This window comes from Diachasma alloeum, unplaced genomic scaffold (genome assembly GCF_001412515.2).
Source record: "Diachasma alloeum isolate Michigan unplaced genomic scaffold, Dall2.0 Dall_scaffold_00379, whole genome shotgun sequence".
Taxonomy (NCBI): Eukaryota; Metazoa; Arthropoda; class Insecta; order Hymenoptera; family Braconidae; genus Diachasma; species Diachasma alloeum.
This window is the reverse complement of record NW_021680518.1, coordinates 851691-871954: the sequence shown is the minus strand read 5'-3', so window position 1 is coordinate 871954 and position 20264 is coordinate 851691. Positions and strand designations below refer to the sequence as shown.

The following is a 20264-nucleotide window of genomic DNA, read 5'->3' as shown; positions in this document are numbered from 1 at the left end:
TTAATATTTCGTATCTTCTAATGATAAATTATATTTTTGAATAAAAAATTATGTAGACACGATTTAAAAAAGACGTTTACTCAATAAAAATATATTCAAACGGTAACAAGAGTCGAGCAATTCCAATTGACAATCACGAATCAAGATAAATTGATTAAATTAAGTGTTCCATCAGATTAATGATTGATTTTCGAACGATTACTAATTATTATCGATCATTTATCGATATCAGACGATAAGTTGAGGTGACACAAGTGTGAAAAGTGGGCGCCTCACGTTGGGAATGTTTACTCAGAGATTTTTGTGGGATTGGACTAGCCTCCGAGCACAGTCGTACTGCTGACACCTCCACAAGGCTTTTATGAGGACTCCGAGTCTCGCCTCGCTCCCCGATGACTGCTTCCAGTCCAGTAATGTTTGATAAATCACCTAAAACATGATTGAATGAACAATTGTCGACAACAAAGAATCTCTCGACTTTATTTCGGGAATATCTCGGAAACTATTGGATCTATCGAAAAATCGCTCTGAACCTTTTTTGTAGCTGACAAAATTTCCAACAAAAAATGTCCTATAATATTTCCCTCTAAACCCTCTCATTACTGAGAGAATTGAGAAAACAAATTCAATACGAAATTCAGTGATTGTTTTTTCTGATGAAAGTGGATTTTAACTCTTTAAAAATTAATTAAATCCTCTTAATTACCTCGTCCAAGCCCTTATCCTTGTGGTGCTCCTCGAACTGCTGCAGTTGTCCCTCGGAGTATCCCAAACCCTTGAACACGTCCTTCCAGCCCCGCCCTAGGTGTGTCTTTATCACAAACATGTCTTCGAGAGTCAGGGGACTGTTCTCCCTCCATAGGGACTCGACTTCTTCGGGCATTGGTGCACACTTGGGTTTAGGGGAAGTCCTCCCAGGGCTGCTGGGCTCCTTCGGGGGGCTCCCTGGGTACTGGTTGACATTGCACACGTACGTCGTCGTCCCTCCTATTTTTACGCCACTGGAATTGACGATGTTGTAGTTTACGATGTTTGCCGTTTGTCCTGGGTTAATTAAATTGAGGATTAATTAATGTTATTGATTGATAAAATTAATCATTGATTAATTAAATGAGGATTTAGATTTTTTTTAATGGGTTGAATATGATATTAAGAGATTGAGAGGTCTCGAGGGTCAATAAAAAATGTTGAAGTGCGGGGAAAACTTTGCGGCATTAACTCTCAGCCGGAAGGGGGTGAAAAATTATGAATGATGGCTTGAAAAATTTGTTCATTTTGTTGAAACCGGATGGAGTGAGTTGAGGGTAATCTGAAGAGGGTAAATAATTTTAAGAAATGTTTAAAAATGCGAGGTGGGGTGCCGCCATCTTTGATGAGCCTTGCAGAGAGAGAGGGGGCATCCGAGCAAGATGGCGGCGCCCGCACCTGTCGACCACCTCGCATTTTTGAATATTAAAAAAAATTATTTGTTCTCTTCAAATCAACTTCAACTCGTCTCATTCAATTCCTAGAGAATGAGTGAATTCTCTCAGATTTTTTCATCATTTTTTGAAAATTTACAATTGAAAAATTTATTCACCATTTTTCATACTATGGCTTTTCGTTTTATATCGAGTCTTCTTCGTCTCTGGAGAACTCCTTCGATCTTTCTCACTATCGGAAGATCCCTCTGGCATCGAACTACGTCTATCCCGTTTACTCTCATCCGTCCTCTCGACTTCCGGTGTCGGTGGTGCTGATTTCGGGCTCAATCTCGGCCCGAGATTATTCGTGTTATCATTTATGTGTATTCGAGGGGGGTCGGGCTTGGCGTCCGTCGTCAACAGGTGTAACCGGCGGGATAACTCCGCGAGAATCGGCATTTTCCCCGATCTAAAAATAATGCTTTTTTATCAAGATCATGTGGATTCCCGGAAATCCCTCGATTCATGTTTTTTTATTAGAATATTGCAAAGAGAAATCTAGAGATCTCTTTATATTATCTATAGAAAATAGCGGATTTTTTCGATATTCTAGAGCAGAAATCTCCACATAAATTTTGCCATCTCCTTCAGACCAAGAGATATTTTTAAAATAATCTCCTAATTTTATCACTTAGAGTCCCATCAATAAGGAAAACTCTGGCTTACTGCTGTTTATTTATTATTTCTCAAGAGGAAAACATAGAATAGACGTGAACATAAAACTAGGAGATAAGTACATTCCTAGAGTCACTAAAACTATTCTCTAGCCACGAAAAATTAATTTTTGTGGTAAAGTAGTTCAGCACAAAGAGTCTTTTTTCGAAGTCGCTAAATGTCAATTATCTCAAGAACGAGTGATTTTAGGGGAAAATGTCATATGAAATTTTTTGTGGAAAATCGAATTATCTACAAATGATCTCTTACGACTTTTTGTCCTAAAACCACTCCTTCCCCAGATAACCACACAATTCCAAAAACTGAAAAATCAATTCTTTGAATCAATCGACTTTTACTTCATTTAGCTTTCAAACAAAAAAAATATTCAGGCTTTGGAAAATTATCTTCACTATTTCCTTCAACTCTCCAGACTTCATGCCTTCTTCCTCGAACTGTAATTCATGAATAATCCCAATGAAAAATGCCTGAAAGCCCCACAACAGTAATAATTCATATGATAATGAACCTGTCGCACTCGTACGTGTTCGAACACAAAGAGGATCGTCATCCGAACCGCTACCATGACCTCCACCAACTCATCAAGGACCCGCGCTTCGACTCGGTGTGTGTGTGTGAACGAATACGAGAAATTGCAATCGTTTGATACGCAGCCGGGTTTTTCCGGAAAGCGAAAACCAGTTGCAAATGAAAAGAATTGTTAAAAGAGAGGAGAGGATCGTTTGATAAAGAAAGCGTGAACTATCTTCATTTGCACTCGTGGTTTGACTGATAATGACTGAGAAATACAGTTTTTTTTTTCATTTGTCAATCTGTCATTCACTTCCTTATTTTTTATGTTATTTATTTTCATTTTTTCCAAACAGAGAATTGAACTTTTTGCGCTTTTCTCCTTCGATTTATTCATAAACATGAATTCCTATTCACGTCGATGATCAATCGATGATATTTTTAACTGATAAGAAGGACTGAATAATTACTGAACGGAAAAAGGGATTTAATAACCGAATTATTTTAATTTAAGGCCCAGGTGTACTATCTTTCGAACGATATCTCGATGTTTTTTTTTTCAACTTTCGTCATCTGAAATTGTCAATTAAGTCCTGCATCATGCAGAAGTTTTGAAAAATTATGGATGAATAATAAAAAAAGTAGAAGAAATTCTCAATTTTTTCAAAGAGCGTTTTTAATTTATATACAGAATAAGTTGAATAACAAGAAATTAAAAAATGCATCTGATTTATGGTGACAAATGGGGGCCTGTCACCCAATATCATGCAGGGGGAAGACTGATTTCGTAAATCTTTTCCCACTCTGCACAGAGACATTTATTACGGTAAAGGCTCTTTGAAAAAAGTTGTAATATTTTGGAGAATTTTTTAATCACACTTTTATCACATAAAAATGGCAGATGACTACATACCACTGTTTTGAAAATTGAGATATCTAGCTGTCACTTCCCATGAGGAGTTAGTGTTTTGTCATCCACAATGGAAAATGACAGCTAATAGATAATTTTCCACAGCGAATCAGATATTTGTAATTTCCACTTTTTTCAACTCATTCTGAATCTCAATTGAAAACCCTCTTTGAAAAAGTTCAGAATTTTTTCTATTTTTTTTATCACTCTATCATAATTTTTGGGAATTTCTACATGATGTACCACTCAATTGACAATTTTGGATTACGAAAGATAAAAAAAATCCAGATAACATTCAAAGGTAGTACACCCGGCCTTAATTTTAATTAGAATATAATAGTACATTAGAGTACAAGGGCACAAATTTCGTTTTCAACGAATGTGTGTACAGACCTCGCCTCGAAATTTATTACCGAGTGCTCTATAATATTTTATGTCAAGTCGTGCAGAATGCTTATTGCACGGCGCGACATAAATGTCGAAATGATTACTGGTGATACGAAACTGGATGATCAATTGTTTTATAATTGTCTTAAGAAGACAGGATTGAATAATTACTGAATGGAAAAGGGTTTTTAATAACCGAATTATTTCAATTTAATTTTGATTAGAATATGAATGTGGAAATGATTACTGGTGATAAGAACCTGGATGATCAATTGTTTTATCATTGTCTTTGTTAAAAAAGAGGAGAATGGAATATCAGTTATCTCCGGAGACGACACGAGGCCTGACCAATTATTTAATCATCGAATCTATCAAGTCCCTCGATTTTGTCTCCCGCCCCACCTTGGATATATTATCATTCGAGTATTCGTCAACACTGCCATGAATAAAAATGAATAAATAATGAAAAACAATAATCCATAAATTACCGCATTAATTAATCATTAATTACTCTATTATTATTTACAAAAAATAATTAATGAAGACTCCCGAATTCTTCAATTGAAAAATCCGACATTTCCTCGACAATTTATTCTACTAAACAAAAAAAATAACGATAAATAAATATAGACTTGAAAAATGATCATTGGAAATTGACGAACATTCGTAAATTTCGTGCTCTTCACATATGGCCGCGAGAAAATCGAATGGAGAAAAAAAATCAACAAAATATGCGAAAAAGTAGATAAATAATTGCTCCCGGGTTTTCCATTTATCGGAAACTCTGTGACGCAGATTAAAAACTGAAACTAAAACACCGGAGATGATGGAATATGATAAAATATTAAGGTATTCCCGAATAGTTGAGGGCATCGATAACAATCGCTCCATCAATTCCCTCTAAATCCCGAGAATTTTTCATTTTTACTTGAAAAAATTTGTTGAAATGTTGAATTTATCAGTTCCTCTGATTTTGTCTCCCGCCTCATCTTCGATATATTATCATTCGAGAATTCGTCAACACTGCCATAAATAAAAATTGATAAAGAATGAAAAACAATGATCGGTAAATTAACGCATTAGTTAATTATTATTTACAGAATAATAATAAGTAATAATTAATTAATTTTTATTAATGGAAGAGACTCACGACTTCATCAATTAAAAAATCGGTCATTTCCTCTTCAATTTATGCTATTAAACAAAAAAAATAACAATAGACTTGAAAAATGATCATTGGAAATTGAAGAACATTTGTAAATTTCGTGCTCTTCACATATGGCCGCGAGAGAATCGAATGGAGAAAAAAAAATTAACAAAATATGCGAAAAAGTAGATAAATAATTGCTCCCGGGTTTTCCATTCATCGAAAACTATGTGACGCAGAGTCGAAATTAAAATAAAACATCGGAGATGATGGAATATAATAAAATATGAAGGTATTCCCTCTAAATCACGAGAATCCTTCATTCACTTGAAAGAAACTGTGGAAACATGGAAATATCCATGAGATTACGACTTAATTACTCGTTCTAATTGGCAATTAATCAACTGAATCACCAGTTTTCCCGGGAATAATTGACTTATAATTGACTCATAATCACTCGAAATAGTTCAACCAATTCAATAATTTAATTAATAATTGTAACGTGGTAATGAGGGCAAGCTCCTGAATTAATGTGCGTATCAAGTACACAAGAGACAACACATGCATAACAAATTTTCAAAGGTGATAGATATAACTTACATTGTAACAAGTGATCAATCAACGAATTCAATCCAGTTCTCCACTAGAGAAATTAATCCCAGATAAACAGTTTGTGATTGCTGTTGTTATTTTAACGGGAAAAGTTATTCGAGTTATCAGTCATTCGCGAAATCGCGAGTCGCACTGGAAACTCGCGGAGTCGAGGCGGGACTGGGGGCAAGAATAAAACGAAATGATCGTGAAATTCGCTGATGTGTTTCGACGATTTCCCTGCAGATGGAAGTGGCAGAGACAAAAATCATGGCCTTTAATTGGTGATAACTCGAGTTTCGCTGAGTGGAATTGAAAAAATTTGAGCTCATTTTGCAGATTTTTTTATATACTTTGAGATAAGACTGAGCTTTGTCCATTCGTACCGTTTGTTCAGGGAATATTGAAGATGATAAAAATGGTCGTAGGGTAAACCATGTTAAATCAATGCTCTTTGATTGCTAATAATTCGGGATTCGCTGAGTCGAGCTCAAAAAATTTGAGCTCATTTTAAAAGTTTTTTTATACACTTTGGGATGAGATTAAAAGGATTTTATTCGGATCGTCAGCTCAAAGGAAATTACAGATGTTGAAAATGTGATAATCGGCAAGAGAATCGCGAAATGGAGCGAGAAGATGAACTTTGATTGTTCATAAGTCGGGATTGGCTGAGTTGAATTTAAAAAATTTGAGCTCATTTTCAAGATTGTTTTATGCACTTTGAGATACAACTAAGATTTTTCCATTCGTGTCGTTCGTTCAGGCGATTTTGAAGATGATAAAAGCAGCCATAGGGAAAACCACGTTAAAATGACGGTCTGTAATTGTCAACAACTCAGGATTGGCTGAGTGAAATTGAAAAAATCTCACCTGGTTCCCAATATTTTTCATCATACTTCAAAATAAGACCAAAATAGTCCCGTTCGTATCGTTCACTCCAGAGATATTGAGGCCTTAAAAATCTGGAATTAACCCCCACCCTGTTGATACCTGTGCCCACGTGATCTGTTTCATTCCGCCGGAGTTGACGTTATCAATATAAAATATAACTTGTTTTACCGCATTTTTCTCGTGAATTCATAATTGTTGAATATTTTTGGGAGTGCGGGGGGAGTCCAGAGGGGGAAGATGATGGGGTGTCTTTCGAAAAAGGTAATTCGATGTTTTTATCCGAAGAAAATTGAAAGTATTAGGGAATAACCTCAATTATCGTGGGGTTTCATGATTTGTTTATTCATTTGCTGATTTTCATGATGAATGAGGGCTTGTCGACAGGTGATTGAGGCCAGAGGACTGATGTCTGGAATCATCTCCAGGTGCTACAGCCTGTGGACACCTGATTACCTGGAAGTGAGTGCTCTATTATTTTGTAATTCCACGCATGAAAAAATTCAATTGAAAACCTAACGAATTCGCTAGGAAATTCTATTGGATTTCTATAGGATTTCTATTGGAAATTTCTATTTGTTTTTTGCGCTAATTCTATTGGATATTCGGTAAGAAAAAGTCAATAGATTTCGAATTTCTGTTTGAAATTTTCTCTTGATTTTTTTTCTGTAAGAATGCTTGGGCATCAATTTTCCAAGTTTTCTCCACTCGAATTCTGTAACGCAAACAAAACAAAATCCAGCGGAAAAAGTTGGAAAATCTGTGCCCAATAATTTCTAATAGAAAAAATCAAAGAGAAAAATTCGAAGAGAAACTCGAAATCTATTGAGTTTTGTCTTATCGAATATCTGATAGCATCAGCGCAAAAAACAAATCGAATTTTTTAATACAATTATAATAGAAATCCTATAGAAACTCCATAGAATTCCTATAGAATTCCAATAGACTTTTCTACCGAATTCGCTAGATTTTCTATTGAATTTTTTCATACGTGTCCTCATTGTTTATGTATGAAATGACACCGTTAATCAAGGTTTCGTTGTTTATTCAATTCATTCCATGTTCTCATTGGATTTTCAGACAATGAAACCAAAAATTCCACAGTATCCCGTTGTAAATATCAGGATGAGGGGATACGATTTTCCTGTTCTAGAGAGTTATCAGAAATTGGCGCATATTATCGCTGTTAATATGGATTTTGAGATAGATAATAGGTGATGTACAAAAATTGATGATTTAATTGTGATTATTGAAAGGAGATGGAGAGAAAATCAGTAGATTTCCAGAAATTAATGGAATAAGTAAAACTTTATTTTTTATTTTTCAAATATCTCTGAAACCATCAGATTTATGAAAAAATGCCATAAGAACTTTTCTGTAGCCTATGGAATTCCCCACAAAAAATATTTTACAACACGTCCTCGAAATTCCATTCATTAATGAGATAATTAGCTGAAAACTACAGATTCTAAACAACCAATAGAGTTAACAAAAAATCATGTCAATGTGATTTTAAAAATATCTCCAAACCGATCAGATTTATCAAAAATTGTCATAAAACCTTTTTTGTAGCCCATGAAATTTCCCACAAAAAATCTCTTCTGTCATTTTTTTCCAAATTGACTCCTTCTGAAGATATTCCCAAAAATAAAACAAGCTAAATCTTTTTCATGCATCTCTCGTCTCCAATCCATTAAAAACAAATCCTCCAGTAATAATTAACAACAAATTATGTTTTTATTATCGCAGTTATGCCATTCCCGCCCAAGACCTAAAAATCCAGAAATTCAAGCCCCGATCGACGGTCGCCGAGGCAGAATACATCCTCCACTGCTACGAGAGGAACATTCTCATCAGTGACCTACCATCCCCAAAATTTCCAGTCTACGTTAGAATGCTGGAGGCAGCCCTTCCAGAGGGTGTCACCCTGAACGTCCTAGAGTGGAAGCCAGAGAGGGAGGAATTACGTTACGTCCCAGATAAACAATTGCTGGATTTGAAGACAGAACTTGAGAGCATACGGAAGCCCAAAAAATAATCGATTTAATTAGAAAAAGAAAAAAACAAATTTATAAAGGTCAAAAGTTGATTAAAAAGTCGGAAAATTTATTAATTTTCCACATAAAAGTATAAAAAATATCTGGAACAATCTCTCAGTTTTGGACGGAATTCGATAATGACAATTAATTAACCATAATTAATTCGTTAATTGGGGTTTTATAACAGTCCGAAGTGAACGACTTTGATTTTCGCTGCTTCCTCTGTCTTCACTGGCTCTTTCGGTTTCTCCTCAGCCCCAGAGTCTTCTGGAATTAAAATCAAGTCTATGAAGCTTAATTACATCAATCAGAGTCTGAAAAATTGAGCTTTCGCCAGGAATTTTTGAGATTATTTAGAGAGGAATTACTTGAGAGGGGTTGGAAGTCCTTAAGGTAGTCCTCGTTTCCTAGGCAGAGCGGGAGACTCTCTGCTAGTTCCCTCTTGGGGTCCATGGGGTGGAGCTTAGTCACTGGACGTTGCAGGGGTCTATAACCCTGTCCCTAAATCAATTATTGATTACCAGTAATTATAATCGTAAAAATAATTTGATTTTTTGGAATAATCATTTCATATAAATTTCTGTGCCATAAGTAACTGAACACTTTTTATACGTTTTTTTGTGAAAGTAAACACAAGTCTGAATAATATCAAAATTGAATTTGCTTACTCAATTAATATGCTTATAATTATCAAATAAAAGTGCAATTATCTCGATGAGTTGCCATATAAAAATGATTGAGGAGCACACTTGATCGTATTACATATCAGTAGTGAATTGGTAAAACGGTTTAAGGCCCGGGTGCACTATCTTTCGAATGTTATCTGAATTTTTTTCATCTTTCGTAATCCAAAATTGTCAATTGAGTGGTACGTCATGTAGAAATTCCCAAAAATTATGATAGAATGATAAAAAAATAGAAAACATTCTGAACTTTTTCGAAGAGTGTTTTTAATTGGGATTCAGAATGAGTTGAAAAAAGTGGAAATTACAAATATCTGATTCGCTGTGGCAAATTATCCATTAGCTGTCATTTTCCATTGTGGATAACAAAACACTAACTCCTCATGGGAAGTGACAGCTAGGTATCTCAATTTTCAAAACAGTGGTATGTAGTCATCTGCCATTTTTATGTGATAAAGGTGTGATTAAAAAATTCTCCAAAATATTACAACTTTTTTCAAAGAGCCTTTACCGTAATAAATGTCTCTGTGCAGAGTGGGAAAAGATTTACGAAATCAGTCTTCCCCCTGCATGATATTGGGTGACAGGCCCCCATTTGTCACCGTAAATCAGATACATTTTTCAATTTCTTGTTATTCAACTTATTCTGTATATAAATTAAAAATGCTCTCTGAGAAAATTAGGAATTTTTTCTACTTTTTTTTATTATTCATTCATAATTTTTCAAAACTTCTGCATGATGCAGGACTTAATTGACCATTTCAGAAGACGAAAGATGAAACAAAAACATCGAGATAACGTTCGAAAGATAGTACACCCGGGCCTTAAGTCGACTTATCTCCCAGTTGAGTTTTTGAGAAATATTTCCGAATCTAAGGGAGATAGTGACATTTTCGTGATTATATTTATTGTGGCACTGAATCGGCTCTACAAAAAAAATTATAACAAAAATCTTGCCATCTCCCTTAGATTCCGAGATATTCATTCAAAACGTGTCAATAGTAAAAATTGACTTTACCACTTCGCTACTGATATGAACCGGCTATCCATTCCGCCGAATTGAGAACAAAAAAGCAGACGGCGAAGTTTGAGAAATTGATGCCTCAATAATAATCAAAATATACCAAAACTGGTAATTTCTCCAGTAAAAATCTGAACTCACACTTCCGGGCACTAGGATGTGTGTCACAGTGTTGGAGAATTTGACCTTGGGCCTCTCTCCGAACCCCTCCACCCCCTTGCCGCCCACCACAGGAAGAGGGGGGACATTGGAGTTGCCATCGGCCTTAGTTCTCCTCTCTGTTCTCTCCCCTCTCCCCCTTTCCTTCAGATACCCCCCGAAGACCTGGCCCTCGCCCCTTCTGAGGTCCTCACAACTCCCAGAGAACATGGCCTCATCCCCGAGATCGTAATTAAATCTGTAGGTCCCACTCCCCCCGAAATTGTTTCTCCCCCTGCTCTGGAGAATTGCAGAGACTGACGACTGGGTCTGGATACCCCGGGTCCCCCGGGTCGAGAACCTGATGAGTTCGTCGATGTCGGAGAGGCCTGGGGTGCTCCTGGAGATGGGGAGGTTCTTCATGGGGAGACTGTTGAGGTAATTCGCGAGGGATGAGGTCATCTCTGGGGGTGGGGGCACCTCGATGCTGGTGGCACTTGTGTCCTTCTCGGAGTGATCGTCGTCCTCGGGGTTTTCGTCGTCTGGGTCCTCGTTGAAGGAGGTCGATACGAGGTTTTCAGAGTTGAAGAGGTGCACTAACAGGAAAAATTAGCATTTCATGGGAATTCGTCTTTGATGAATATTTTAAGATTTTATTTTTAATTTTTTTGTATTTTTTCAGAGCTTCTGGGAGTGAAAAAACTATTCCTTAAATAATTGTTTTTTTTTCTTATTTTTAAGAAACCTTGGGAGTAACGAAAACTACTGAACTGCGGGTAAAGCTTTGCGCCATGAATGTTCAGCCAAAAGGGAATGGGAAAATTGAAAGAATAGCTTGAAAAATTTGTTCAGTCTCTAGAAACTGGATGAAATGAGTCTAAGATGATCTGAAAGGGACAAATAATTTTTAAAAATGTTCAAAAATACGAGGTGGTCAACAGGTGTGAGGCCGCCATCTTGCTTTGACAGCCCCTCCCTCTGTGGAAAGGGGTTTTAAAGATGGCGGCGTCTCTACCTCGTATTTTTAGGTATTTAATAAAGTTGATTATCTTCTTCAGATCACCCTCAGCCCACTTCATCCAGTTTCTAGGAAATGAACAAATTTTTTAAGTCATCTTCCAGATTTTTTCATCCGCTTTTGGTTGAGAATTCATGGCGCAAGGATTTCCATGCCTTATTACTTTTATTCAGAGAAAAAAAAATTGTTTAAGGCCCGGGTGTACTATTTTTCGAACGTTATCTCGATGTTCTTTTCCATCTTTCGTCATCTGAAGTTGTCAATTGAGTCCTGCATCATGCAGAAGTTTTGAAAAATTATGAATGAATAATCAAAAAAAAGTAGAAGAAATTCTCAATTTTTTCGAAGAGCATTTTTAATTTATATACAGAATAAGTTGAATAACAAGAAATTGAAAAATGTATCTGATTTAGGGTGACAAATGGCGGCCTGTCACCCAATATCATGCAGGGGGAATGCTGATTTCGTAAATTTTTTCCCACACTGCACAGAGACATTTATTACGGAACAGGTTCTTTGAAAAAAGTTGTAATATTTTGGAGACTTTTTTAATCACACTTTTATCACATAAAAATGGCAGATGTCTACATACCACTGTTTTGAAAATTGAGATTAGGTATCTCAATTTGCCTAGCTGTCACTTCCCATGAGGAGTTAGTGTTTTGTTATCCACCATGGAAAATGACAGCTAATAGATAATTTGCCACAGCGAATCAGATATTTGTAATTTCCACTATTTCAACTCATTCTGAATCTCAATTAAAAATGCTCTTCGAAAAAGTTCAGAATTTTTTCTATTTTTTTTATCATTCTATCATAATTTTTGGAAATTTCTACACGATGTACCACTCAATTGACAATTTTGACAATTTTGGATTACGAAAGATAAAAAAAATCGAGATAACATTCGAAAGATAGTGCACCCGGGCCCTAAAAACCGTTTATTTACTTGAACTCATTTCCCAACACATGTTTCGATATTGATTTACGCAAAATAATTCATCATCTGTACCTGACTCTTGGCTTTTCCCAGGATTTTTTGGTTCTTCCTCTTCAGCTATCGTAGAGTTGGGAACATTTGAGGAGCAATTATCCTCAGAAATGAAGGACGTACTCGTGAGGTTCGTATCGATGCTCATGAAAGAGTACTCAATGGAATTGGGAATGTCTACAGAGATAACTTCCTCCAGTGTCGAGCCAGTTTTATCAGTTATCTGGGGCTCAGATGGGAAGAATCGATCGTTGGAGAATGCTCTCCTGAAGGTGGGGTCCCTGATACCCTGAAGCTCACTGATCTTCAGATTCCCGAATGACGTGGACATCCTGGAGAAGTTGTTTTTGCTCGGAGGAGTAGAGGAAGTCGACATCCTCGAAAAATGACTTTTGCTCTGAGAGACTGACGTGGGATTGATCTCTCGGAATTTGTAGTCGAAGGGGTTCGAGGGGATGTTGAGGTATGTCTGGGGGGAGGGGGGATCGTTGAAGGAGGTGGAGATCTGGGGAACAGGGGTGAAGGCGCCTGGGGTGATTATTGGGAGAGGGGGAATTTGGGAGAGGCTTGGGGTTTTTGTGAACTTTTTTGATCTTCTGCAGGGGGAGTCACTGCCACTTTCATCGGTGTAGGACTCACTCTCGTTGTCACTCGGCGAGTCTGAACAGAGGGAGCATGATGGCCTTGAGCAAGTGGAATCTGTTGGAGCATTGAAATTAATTCGGTGGAGGCATTGATTAATTTCTCGTAATTTTTGTAATTTGACAGGAGAAAATGTTGAGGAGTAATCAAGTTTTTTGAAGTTGTTGGAGTAAATGTTGAATTGATAATAATGAGGAGTTTTAGAAAATGTCAGAAGATATTTTTTGTGGACAATTTTCAGTGAAAAAAAAATGTCTTGATATTGTCTCCTGAATTAAATTTTGCTCAAGACAATTTAAAAATTGAAGAGTCATGAAAAATAAAGTTTTTTTGCAAAAAAAAACAGTCGTCAATACATGAAAACATTAAAACAAAATGGTGAAATTAATTTGTGATTGAATTGATTGATTGAATTTTCATGATTTTCATGATGTGAAGGAGAACACGTTCAGGAATGATTAGTTTTTCCAAAGTTGTTGGATTAAATGTTGAATTGATATTAATGAGGGGTTTTAGAAAATGTCAGAAGACATTTTTTGCGGAGAATTGTTCATGAAAAAAAATGTCTTGGTATTTTCTCCTGAATTAAATTTTGCTCAAGACAATTTAAAAATGCAAGAGTCATGAAAAATAAAGTTTTTTTTGAAAAAAATAACTGTCGTCAATACATGAAGACATTAAAACAAAATGGTAAAATTAATTTGTGATTGAATTTGCATAATTTTTATGATGTGAAAGGAGAAAATCTTCAGGAATCTTTGGTTCTTCCAAAGTTGTTGAATCAAATGTTAAATTGTCTCATTAATGAGGGTTTTTAGGAGATTTCAGAAGACATTTTTAATACAAAATTTCCAGTGAGAAATGTCTTCAGACATTTTGCATTAAAAATTAACCAGTCACGAAAAATGGAGTAAATAAAAGATTTGCTTACGTGAACTAGCACAACTATTCGATCTACTCAGCACCAGTTCAGCCTTCTCCTTGGCAGCCCTCGCCATCTCAAGATCATTGACAACGAGTGCGTAATAATGAATGTCCATGAACAAATCGTGATCATTTAGATCGATCGCCAGTCTAAAAGCTTTCTCGAATAATTTATAACGCATCAAGTGATGGAAAAATCTCCTCGTGAGGTCCCTGATCTCATCCCCATACTCGTCCTCCACAGCTTGACTTATCGGACGCACTGGGACGTGAAAACTCCCCAGTGCATCCTGAATCAAACCTGCAATTAAATTTTCAATAATTAATCTACGGATTCATTTTCTGAAGTGTTTTTTAAATTTAAAAAAAAACATCTGAATCATGGGGATTAATTTTTCTTCCACTCACTCTCACGTTCCGGCACCAATCGAAGTTTAAAGAGATGATTCAGGATTTGATTCAACGAGTGCATGCAAATCCTGGAATGGCTGTCCCAGTTCATGGATAAGAGAAGAGAAGTTGCACGATCTGGCGAGGATAAGTTGAGGTATTTGAAGACTAGGACATCTCCTGTTAAATTACTGCCTCCAACGATCCTCATGACACCCAGAGGACCCCTGAAAATTATATTAAAGACTCAGATCAATCCTATTAATTATTTATTCCCAAATTTGTGAAAAAATCAATTAATTTCAGGTCAATAATTCTCCAGAAATTTCTGTAAATCAAGTGAATTCAGTTTAATCTATTTCTGAGTTATCAATTAATAAAAAATCAAATTAAATCTCAGAGTCCATTCCATTGGATATCCAATGAAATTGTAAATTTCATTACTTTTTCACAAACTTTACGTGTTTTTTTTAAGGGATTATCAATCATCAATTTTTTACGGTGGTAACAATAGTAATAACATTATTATTATTGATTCCTATAAATTATCACTCCATTGTAGACAAATTCTGACGAATGCAGTAATCTTTTACCTCTCAAACGAAAGAAGAAGTAGAGAGTCTCTATTTTTGTATCGATCGTTGTAATAAATCTCGTCGTCAAGTTTCTTGCTCCAGGATATTTGCAGGAGTGCTGGTTGACTTCGGAAGTACGAGGAGAAATCGAGTATATTTGATTGAGTCGATTCTTCATTCAACATTTGGGTTTTGATGCAGGAGAGGGAGATGTCGTAGTGCTGACACTGTCCCCTCTCGTTTCCCACCGTGAATATAAAGCTGTCACTGTGCCAAGATGCCAATGTTGGTATCTGAACGATAAACAATTAATTATTGATGATCCCAAAATTAAAGAATTCAATTTACGAATTAAAAAATATTTTTCATTCATTTTTGACGATTAGAAGTTTTTGTCGGATGATGAAAAATATTTTTTAATGTCAGAAAGATATTTTCGGAAATGAAAAAATGGTTTTTCATCATCAAAACACATTTCGTCGTCAAAAAAGATTCTAATGATTCAGAATTCATTTTCGATGATTAAAAGATGTGTTGGTGATTGCAATTATTTTTTTATGAATTTATGAATTTAATGAAAAATTTATCAATGTCTTGATTTTACTCACAAATCCCGCTTTCACACTGGCGTTAGTCCCCTTCGTGTGATCATGGAGGGTGATGGATCCATCAATACAACAGAGCAGGAGCATATCCTGATTTGGTGAGAATCTAGAGCAGCTTGTGTGCGTCGGGAGGGGAATCGAGACCACTTCAATCCTCTGCAGTTTATCTTGTTGGGACACTTGATACGTCTGCCATTCGATCGTAACTTCCCCCTAGAAACACCAATTCACCAGAATCATCAATTCATAGCAAACAATCGGAGAAAACAAGACAATCTTATTTTAATTCAGTGCAAAATCTGTGGAATGACATTAGTTTTTGTTGAATATCGCCAAACCTGACGGAGATAGCGAAATTTTTGTCAAGAAATTTTTTGTAGAGAATTCAATTTGCTACGAAAAAGCTTTTGACACAAAATTTGCTATCTCTCTTCGATTACGAGGTATCAATGAAAAACTCAAGTGAAAAAAATTACAACAGAACAAAAAAATTCATTGAATTCATTAAATTGAATTAATTTAATAGAACTACCTTCCTGGACACTTTCTGCTCGACAGAATGCAGAACATTTTCCTGTCTCGAGTTGAAAATAACGCACAGAGGATCGAATTCAGTCTTGATGTAGCACAGCAATTCGAACTTGACACTGAAACGAAAATTGATCGGTTAGTGAAGTTCGATCCCCATGACAACGTAATAAACATCATCGAGAGGATTCTGAATTGGAGAAGTGACTTGCGAGGGAACACAATTGAGGAATTGGGAGAAATGTCCCAGCACTGGCATGGACACTGGACTGAGGATGCCTTCAAGCCTAGGAGGCTGTGCAATTGGCAGGTGCCAAATTGGCATCCCAAGAGGCCTGACAGGCACTGCAGTACTACGAAGGTTCAGGTTGATGACTCTGGGAGGTTCTTGCCAGGGGTTAAAAGGAGACAGGCTTCTCCATGGGGAAATTTCAAGGTAAATTCAATTTTTAAAAACTTTTTTAATCATCAAAAAGAGGTTCTAATAATTGAAAATGATTTTTTTATGGTTAAAAAGTTTTTTTGATGCATAAAAAAATATTTTTAATAATCAAAACATTAAATAATTGAATGATTTTAAATCACTAAAATGTTTTAATGCATAAAAAATACTTTTAAGTCATCAAAAATTAATTTAATCGTCAGAAATTTAATAATTTCGCAATGAGTAAATGAAATTCTAAATTTTAGTCTTCAAAAATGAGAAAAAATCATTCATTTTTGACAATTAGAAATATTTTTTGAGTTGAAAAAAAATATTTTGCTGATTAAAACTGCTTTGTTTAGGATTAGAGTTGAAAATTAGTTTTTAAAACTAAGGAAAATGGAATTTTCCCTTGAAAATCACCAGGAAGATAGCAACGGAGCTATCTTTTTTACTCATCAAAAAGAGGTCCTAATAATTACAAATTCAGTTTTTATGATTAAAAAATTTTTTTGATGCATAAAAAATTTTTCTAAATCATCAAAAATTAATTTAATTCTCAGGAATTTAATAATTTAGCAATGATTAAATGAAATTATAAATATTAGTCGTCAAACATGAGAAAAAATCACTCATTTTTGACAATTAGAAATATTTTTTGAGTTGAAAAAAAATGTTTTGCTGATTAAAACTGAAAATGAGTTTTTAAAACTAGGGAACATGGGATTTGCCCTTGACAATCACCAGGAAGATAGCAACAGAGCTATCATCACCACCGAAGTACCAGTACGACAAGTGGGAGGCACATCTGGCGAAGAATAGAGCGGATTGCGAGGGGGTGAGAGAGACGAGGGGTAGAACTCACCCCCTGAGACGATAGAGATGAACATTTGCTCTGTCGTGCTCCTTCATCGCTGGACTCCATGGATAGACCTCGTTGCTCGTCGATTTCCACCAGATTAAGATCTGTGGAATCAATGCATCAAAGGATATTTATCAAAGGACTATGGAAGATTTTATCCTGGAAGTGATAAAGAAACGAGTGAATTTTTCTCATTTTTATGAATGTGTTTGATAATTTCGATAATGAAGGATTTTCAAAGGAAATTTTGACACTTTTTGAAATTTTGAGATTGTCAAAACAAAGACTCGATAATTCATTTGCGAATATCTTTGAAACCAGTGGGTTTAGAGAACAATGAGACAAAATATTTTTTGCAGAGAATTTCAAGGGCTACAAAAAAGTTTTTCTCCCATTTTTTGATAAATCGATTTGTTTCGGTGATAATTGCACAATAACAGAAATCATTCAGAGAATTTTGGGAATAGCTCTGAATCTGTGAAAAAATATCCCGAGAAATTTTTTTTAGAGTATTTAATTCTCCATAAAAAATATTTTCCAACATTTTCTGTTAAAATCGCTCGTTGCCAAGATGAAAAATTAGATTTAATCGTGAATTTCTCCATTTCCCTACAAAATCAGAATATTTTTGGGCCTCACTAAATCTCCAGTTCGATTGACTCGAATTTTCTTCTCGATTCTCCTCCCACTGGGTCCAGAGAGCTCCACAGTCACCAGTTTGGGCTCTAATTTACTGATCTTCTCGAAACCCTGCCTCTTAGACTTCGTAAAGTGTAAAATTGTGACTTGACTGTCGTTCTGAGTGCAAACTAGATTCTCCCTCGTGATGACAGCATCTGAGAGGTGGTCTGGGACCTTTCCCACTAGGTACTTGTCAAATCCGATTCTATCGATGTCACCAGTTGGAATTTTTATTTGAATGAAGATCAGTAAACCGGTGTTGAGCATCAGCTCTAGGGCATTCTGGTCGTGCCACTCGGAGTAAATTATCGAGTGATCCCTCAGTTGTTCCTGAAATTCATAACTTAATTTTTAATTGTTCATTTATCGCGAGAATGAGTGAAATAACAATTGTCAATATTTTTTTAGTGGAATTAGTTCTTTCAATTAAAAAAAAACCCAATCACAATCGAACTATCATTTTCTAATTACAATGGCCATCAATGAATTAAATAAATTATTATTATTATTGATGTAATTAGAAAATTATAATTTAATTGCAGTTGTTTTTTGAGAATTAAAAAATCTGCTCATTTTCACAAGTTTCAAAATAATATTCATATTCTCTTGAAAATTATCTCGAAATCTCTCAGTCTATCTTCCAATTTTTTTCAATAATAATCATTATTATTAATAATTGTCATTGTGATATTAATAATTATCATCAATGGATTTTTCTCTTAATGGAATTAATTTGTTTGATTCTAAAAAATTCAGTTGGGACTAGATGATAATTTTCTTATTATAATTACTATTAACTAATAAACAAGTGAAAATAATTATCAACACAATGAGAAAATTATAATTTAAATGTAATTTGATTTTTTCAGAATTGAAAAATCCACGAATTTTCTGCAGTTTTATAATAATTACATTTTTTGGGGGATTACCTCCAAATATTTTAGTCCGTCCTTCAATTTTTTTCCTTTTTTATTAACTGGAGTATGAATAATCCCCCGATTGTTGCAGTATGACCTCTTTCCCTCGTCGTAAAGGCCATCAGTCTTTCTGTCATTGTACCTAAATACAAAAAAAGTGCAGAAACATTTAAAAAAAATTATTAAAAAAATACGAGATTAATTTATTCCATTTGTAACTGTCAATTGTCGATTAAATTCAGCACCTGAATGCTCCGAAATCGGTGTCCTGGATATCAATATTATCATCGCAGCTCCAGAGCTTGATGTCACCCAACAAAGCGAACATAATTAACCCTTCATCTGTCCTAAATCTAGAGAAACGATTCAGTCTTCGTAATTCATGTCCGCAGGTGCATTTTTGGTGTCAACAGGAGCTTCTGGAGGTTATGTTTGTACACAACAGGTGTTTGTGAAGTAGCAGTGTCTGTTGCGTCCTGAAAATCTAAAAATCCTTATAACCTACCCCAGCGAAATTTATGAGTAAATCCAAAATAATAAAAATCTAAAAACTCAATTTAATCCACAAAAACCTCAGAGAATCCCAAAAAATCATTGCATTTCCCTTCGAAAATCTTTATTTGGCATAAATTCCTCATATCAACTGTGGAATTTTTGATTATTGTAATAATTCCTGTTTTTTCTTAGGGGAACTGAAATATTAGACGACTCCGAAAAGCGCATGAGTCGCCGGGTAGATGATATTAGAATTATACACGTTGTCATGTTTCTATTTTTTGGGGAAGCAGGGCTTAAACAATTGATAGTTTAGTCCGATTGAGTTGAAAATCAATTATAAATGCTCGAAAAATGATGAAGATGATGATTGATTTTTAGTGGAAATTCCACTATTTTTTCTGATCCCTTTTTTTATAGAGCGCAAAAAAATAATTTAGAAACTTTCGTAAGGCTGAATTAGATGGCAGCAGGGGGTCACGCACTCCATTTTCCACAAAAGAGATCCGATCAATTAGCCCCTCATGTATAGATATTCCAAATTTTTATTTTTTTCCTCATTGAAGTAGTTTTGAAGAAAATTGCGAGCTAATAAAAAACATTTGCTAGTTAGTACTTTTTTTAAAATTAAATTTTTGAAAAATCACCCCTGAAAAAAAGGCGGTATCCCCCCTATTTCATTATTTCCAAAAAATTTTATCACCAATCGGTAGCAAATTGTTTGAAGATTTTTGCGAGTTAAGAAAAAATCGTCAATGCA

The 20264-nt window shown here is 35.3% G+C and overlaps 3 protein-coding genes across 4 annotated transcripts; 1 reads left to right on the top strand and 2 right to left on the bottom strand.

The window, feature by feature from the left end:
- Positions 1 to 57: 57 nt before the first annotated feature.
- LOC107041803 (protein immune deficiency) lies at positions 58 to 5856 on the bottom strand. Its single transcript, XM_015262555.2, has 4 exons — positions 5693 to 5856; positions 1580 to 1872; positions 707 to 1044; positions 58 to 429 (listed from the first exon to the last, which is right to left on the bottom strand). Exons 2-4 carry the CDS (start codon positions 1860 to 1862, stop codon positions 292 to 294), a joined length of 759 nt encoding a protein of 252 aa, XP_015118041.1. The 5' UTR covers positions 1863 to 1872; positions 5693 to 5856; the 3' UTR covers positions 58 to 291.
- A 99-nt stretch (positions 5857 to 5955) lies between these two features.
- On the top strand, positions 5956 to 9267 carry LOC107041804. The gene is made up of 4 exons (XM_015262556.2): positions 5956 to 6835; positions 6959 to 7033; positions 7652 to 7785; positions 8321 to 9267. Exons 1-4 carry the CDS (start codon positions 6812 to 6814, stop codon positions 8607 to 8609), a joined length of 522 nt encoding a protein of 173 aa, XP_015118042.1. The 5' UTR covers positions 5956 to 6811; the 3' UTR covers positions 8610 to 9267.
- On the bottom strand, positions 8657 to 19899 carry LOC107041801 (WD repeat-containing and planar cell polarity effector protein fritz). 2 transcript variants are annotated; one of them, XM_015262548.1, is made up of 13 exons: positions 19255 to 19899; positions 19022 to 19151; positions 18051 to 18422; positions 17415 to 17515; positions 16130 to 16244; positions 15601 to 15810; positions 15011 to 15285; positions 14436 to 14644; positions 14035 to 14328; positions 12483 to 13160; positions 10456 to 11048; positions 8979 to 9111; positions 8657 to 8877 (listed from the first exon to the last, which is right to left on the bottom strand). In XM_015262548.1, exons 1-13 carry the CDS (start codon positions 19335 to 19337, stop codon positions 8789 to 8791), a joined length of 3282 nt encoding a protein of 1093 aa, XP_015118034.1. In that variant the 5' UTR covers positions 19338 to 19899; the 3' UTR covers positions 8657 to 8788. The 2 variants fall into 2 exon arrangements, with proteins under 2 accessions (XP_015118034.1, XP_015118035.1); XM_015262549.1 differs by having other exon boundaries at positions 12483 to 13121.
- Positions 19900 to 20264: the final 365 nt, after the last annotated feature.